General features: G+C 41.9%; 1 protein-coding gene across 1 annotated transcript in view; it reads right to left on the bottom strand.

Annotated features, from left to right (window-relative positions):
• LOC138851377 (perlwapin-like) overlaps positions 1-1,589 on the bottom strand; it is a 27,551-nt gene extending 25,962 nt beyond the window's left edge. Inside the window, exon 1 of the mRNA XM_070080439.1 lies at positions 1,416-1,589. Within this exon, the coding sequence (XP_069936540.1) occupies positions 1,416-1,589 (174 nt within the window). The remainder of the gene's footprint in view (positions 1-1,415) is intronic.
• Positions 1,590-4,233: the final 2,644 nt, after the last annotated feature.

Below are 4,233 nucleotides of genomic sequence, written 5' to 3'. Positions count from 1 at the left end.
CTTACTTAACCTAACCTAACCTAACCTTACCTTACCTAACCTGACCTAACCTAACCTGACCTAACCTAACCTAACCTAACCTAACCTAACCTAACCTAACCTTACTTAACCTAACCTAACCTAACCTTACCTTACCTAACCTGACCTAACCTAACCTAACCTAACCTTACCTAACCTAACCTTACTTAACCTAACCTAACCTAACCTAACCTAACCTTACTTAACCTAACCTAACCTAACCTTACCTTACCTAACCTGACCTAACCTAACCTAACCTAACCTAACCTAACCTAACCTAACCTAACCTTACTTAACGTAACCTAACCTAACATTACCTTACCTAACCTGACCTAACCTAACCTAACCTAAGCTAACCTAACCTAACCTTACTTAACCTAACCTAACCTAACCTAAGGTTACCTGACCTAACCTAACCTAACCTAACCTAACCTAACCTAACCTAACCTAAGGTTACCTGACCTAACCTAACCTTACCTAACCTTACCTAACCTAACCTAACCTAACCTAAGGTTACCTGACCTAACCTAACCCTACCTAACCTTACCTAACCTAACCTAACCTAACCTAAGGTTACCTGACCTAACCTAACCTAACCTAACCTAACCTAACCTAACCTAACCTAAGGTTACCTGACCTAACCTAACCTTACCTAACCTTACCTAACCTAACCTAACCTAACCTAAGGTTACCTGACCTAACCTAACCCTACCTAACCTTACCTAACCTAACCTAACCTAACCTAAGGTTACCTGACCTAACCTAACCTAACCTAACCTAACCTAACCTAACCTAACCTAAGGTTACCTGACCTAACCTAACCCTACCTAACCTAAACCTAACCTAACCTAACCTAACCTGACCTAACCTAACCTAAACCTTACCTAACCTAACCTAACCTAACCTAAGGTTACCTAACCTAACCTAACCTAACCTAACCTAACCTAACCTAACCTAACCTGACCTAACCTAACCTTACCTAACCTTACCTAACCTAACCTAACCTAAGGTTACCTGACCTAACCTAACCTAACCTAACCTAACCTAACCTAACCTAACCTAACCTTACCTAACCTAACCTAACCTAACCTAAGGTTACCTGACCTAACCTAACCCTACCTAACCTTACCTAACCTAACCTAACCTAACCTAAGGTTACCTGACCTAACCTAATCTAACCTTACTTAATCTAACCTAATAACCAAACATATATTAACATAACCAAAGTATATTAACTTCCGTATGTTTACTAGAAATATGAAGCTAAAAATTAAAAAGAAAAGGTCATAATTTTTACAAAAAAATAATATATTTCGTCAGACATTGTTTATTTAAAATTAATAAAAAACATTGTGAAGTGTATTATTAAAAAAATGTGAAATGTGTTTATTACTCACCAGCTTGTTAGTAAGGTTCAAAACAACAGAACATATTGAACTGTTGAATATACTGTTTAACGGTACGAGTGCTTTATTCTTGGCTCCCGTTGACTTTTGTGATTCCCTACAAGAGTGGTTAATTCTTCTCTTGACAAACTTGCTGTCATCTGTAGGGCCCACCGGGCTCACCATCTCCCGAGCACATATCTATGAATGTGTCCCATAAAGTCTACACACACAGATGTTGTTATAGCAGCCTATGTATTTGCATCTGCCTCTCTATTTATAATAATAATAATAATAATAATAATAATAATAATAATAATAATAATAATAATAATAATAATAACTTTATTTACTACCAGTACATGTACAAGGTATACAGACCATAGCTGACATCAGTAACATACTACTAAATAGAAAGCCGCTTGTTATGCAGAGCATTTCCCGCTGCATTTCAGGATGCGACCCACACCAGTCCACTAACTCCCAGGATGCGACCCACACCAGTCCACTAACTCCCAGGATGCGACCCACACCAGTCCACTAACACCCAGGCGCACATTTTACTGATGAGGAACATAGACAACCAGTGTAAGAAAACATACCCAATGTTTCTACCTTCTCCGGGAATCGAACCGGAATCCCTCAGCGTGTGAAGCGAGAGCTTATACCACCAGGCCATGAGCCACCGTGGATACATCGTGGGTACACCAGGCCACGATGCCCCGTGGCCTGGTGGCTAAATTTCTCGCTTCACACGGCGAGAGTCTGGGTTCGATTCCTAGCGAGGGTAAAAACATTGGGCGTGTTTCTTTACTCTGGTTGTCTATGTTCACCCATCAGTAAAATGGGTACCTGGGTGTTAGTGGACTGGTGTGGGTCGCATCCTGGGAGTTAGTGGACTGGTGTGGGTCGCATCCTGGGAGTTAGTGGACTGGTGTGGGTCGCATCCTGGGTGTTAGTGGACTGGTGTGGGTAGCATCCTGGGACAAAATTGACCTAATTTGCGGGAAATGCTCAGCATAACAATGAACTTTCTGTATAGTAGTATGTCACTGATGTCATCTATGGTCTGTATACCTTGTACATGTACTGGTAGTAAATAAAGATATTATTATTATTATTATTATTATTATTATTATTATTATTATTATTATTATTATTATTATTATTAAGAAGAAGAAGAAGAAGAAGAAGATACCTAACTGTTGCACGTGTCCTACTTATCAACGTGTCGATACTGTATAACACTGTCATGTTCAAACTTTTGTAGCTTTAAAAATATATTAGGCAAGTACATACGTGTGTTGGAGTTAGACGTACTTAGCATGGGCCAGTAGCCCTGATGCAGTGCTCGTTCATATGTGTTAGGTGGGGCATCCAGCGCACTATCCCTGTAAGAAGGACGAGCAACGATTCCTGGATTCTGGGTGAGGACTTTGGCTTGCTTCAATCCCTAGAGTCCGAGAACGACCCAAATTCCATGGAAGGTGCAGCATACAAGTAAATGAAGAAGACTGGCGTTCGTGGTCCTTTATGGAGCCAGAGGACATAAACGCAACGGGGCCCTATAAATGTGAGCCATGAGGTGTCTGGGAAACTTCTGTTAGTTTCCCTTGACCAGGAAGGAGATTACATCTTTTCTCCACGTTCTTACACAAGGCATCCCCTAGCAAACTTCCAGCTTCACCCTCAGGAGAACCGCCACCAACCTCGAGGCCACCAGATGCCTGTAGAGGTGGGCAGACACAGTCAGTGGTCACCACAGTAAATGGTGGGGCCACTGGCAAGAGGCCTGATGGCTGTGCAGGACGAATCGTTGAGAGAGGGCGGAAGGGCTATATTCCACCGAGGAGGTTCCCACAACAGTTAGACCCCTACAGCTAGAAACAACAGCTGCATAAGATGGGCTGGGGTGCAGGAGATATGATTCATACTGGCCTCCGCAAAACCCATGTTTTCCACATACACATAACACACTAGAACGCTACGTTGGTTTGCCTAACTAGGGCAGAAATTCTTTATCACCAGATTGTCCATCGCTATCAGTCGAATATAAGGCTACTAGAATTCGCAACACTTTTTCTCTATATGCTGCTTCAGATGTATCAACCTGTAGTGCAGCCAGAGCCAGATAATAATATATATAAACGTAAGACTCAGTATTCGTGTTTATTACACTGGAAGACGTAGAGGACAGTGTCCTCTAAGGAGCCAACATAAAGACACTAAACACCCATAAGAGAGACAATGAAACGAGGAACACAAAAGTTAGAATCTGCTTTGTCGGTCAAAGCAATAAAAGCATAGCCGAAAAACTTCTCATATCGACAGGAAACAACCTGTTCAACATTGCTTCAGAAAGAAATAACATCCGTATTCCTATCATCATAAAAGAAATAGACAGATTACCGTTGAAATATCTACAGAAATGCTTTCCAAAAGAGGAGTGGTATCAAGGTCAACAACAGCGACTATGTACTGGGATAAGTCGGGCTCTGCATCGATTCCATGAACTATGTCTGCACAAGGGTGGTCAGAAGTCACTTCCACAGAGGAACAACTGCCACTGGTCCCAGCATTCCACACTAAAGTAACAAGCAATGCCAACTTTCTTTCCAAGGTCATGCTTTACCTTCTCCTAGAACTTACCCCAAGGATTGTTGTCTCAGAATTAACAGAGCAAGTTTATTAAGACTGAGAGCACTGGAAGGGCTAACAGCATTTAGCAAGTAACCACTTCTGAAATTGTAGGTGACCTCTGGTAATACTTCGACTGTCAGAGAGCTACCAAATGATCCACCTGATGCGCCATCAGGGGGACATGACACGG

This window comes from Cherax quadricarinatus, unplaced genomic scaffold, assembly GCF_038502225.1.
Source record: "Cherax quadricarinatus isolate ZL_2023a unplaced genomic scaffold, ASM3850222v1 Contig447, whole genome shotgun sequence".
Lineage (NCBI taxonomy): Eukaryota > Metazoa > Arthropoda > Malacostraca > Decapoda > Parastacidae > Cherax > Cherax quadricarinatus.
The sequence above is the reverse complement of the archived record's forward strand: the minus strand, read 5'-3'. Positions and strand labels throughout refer to the sequence as shown.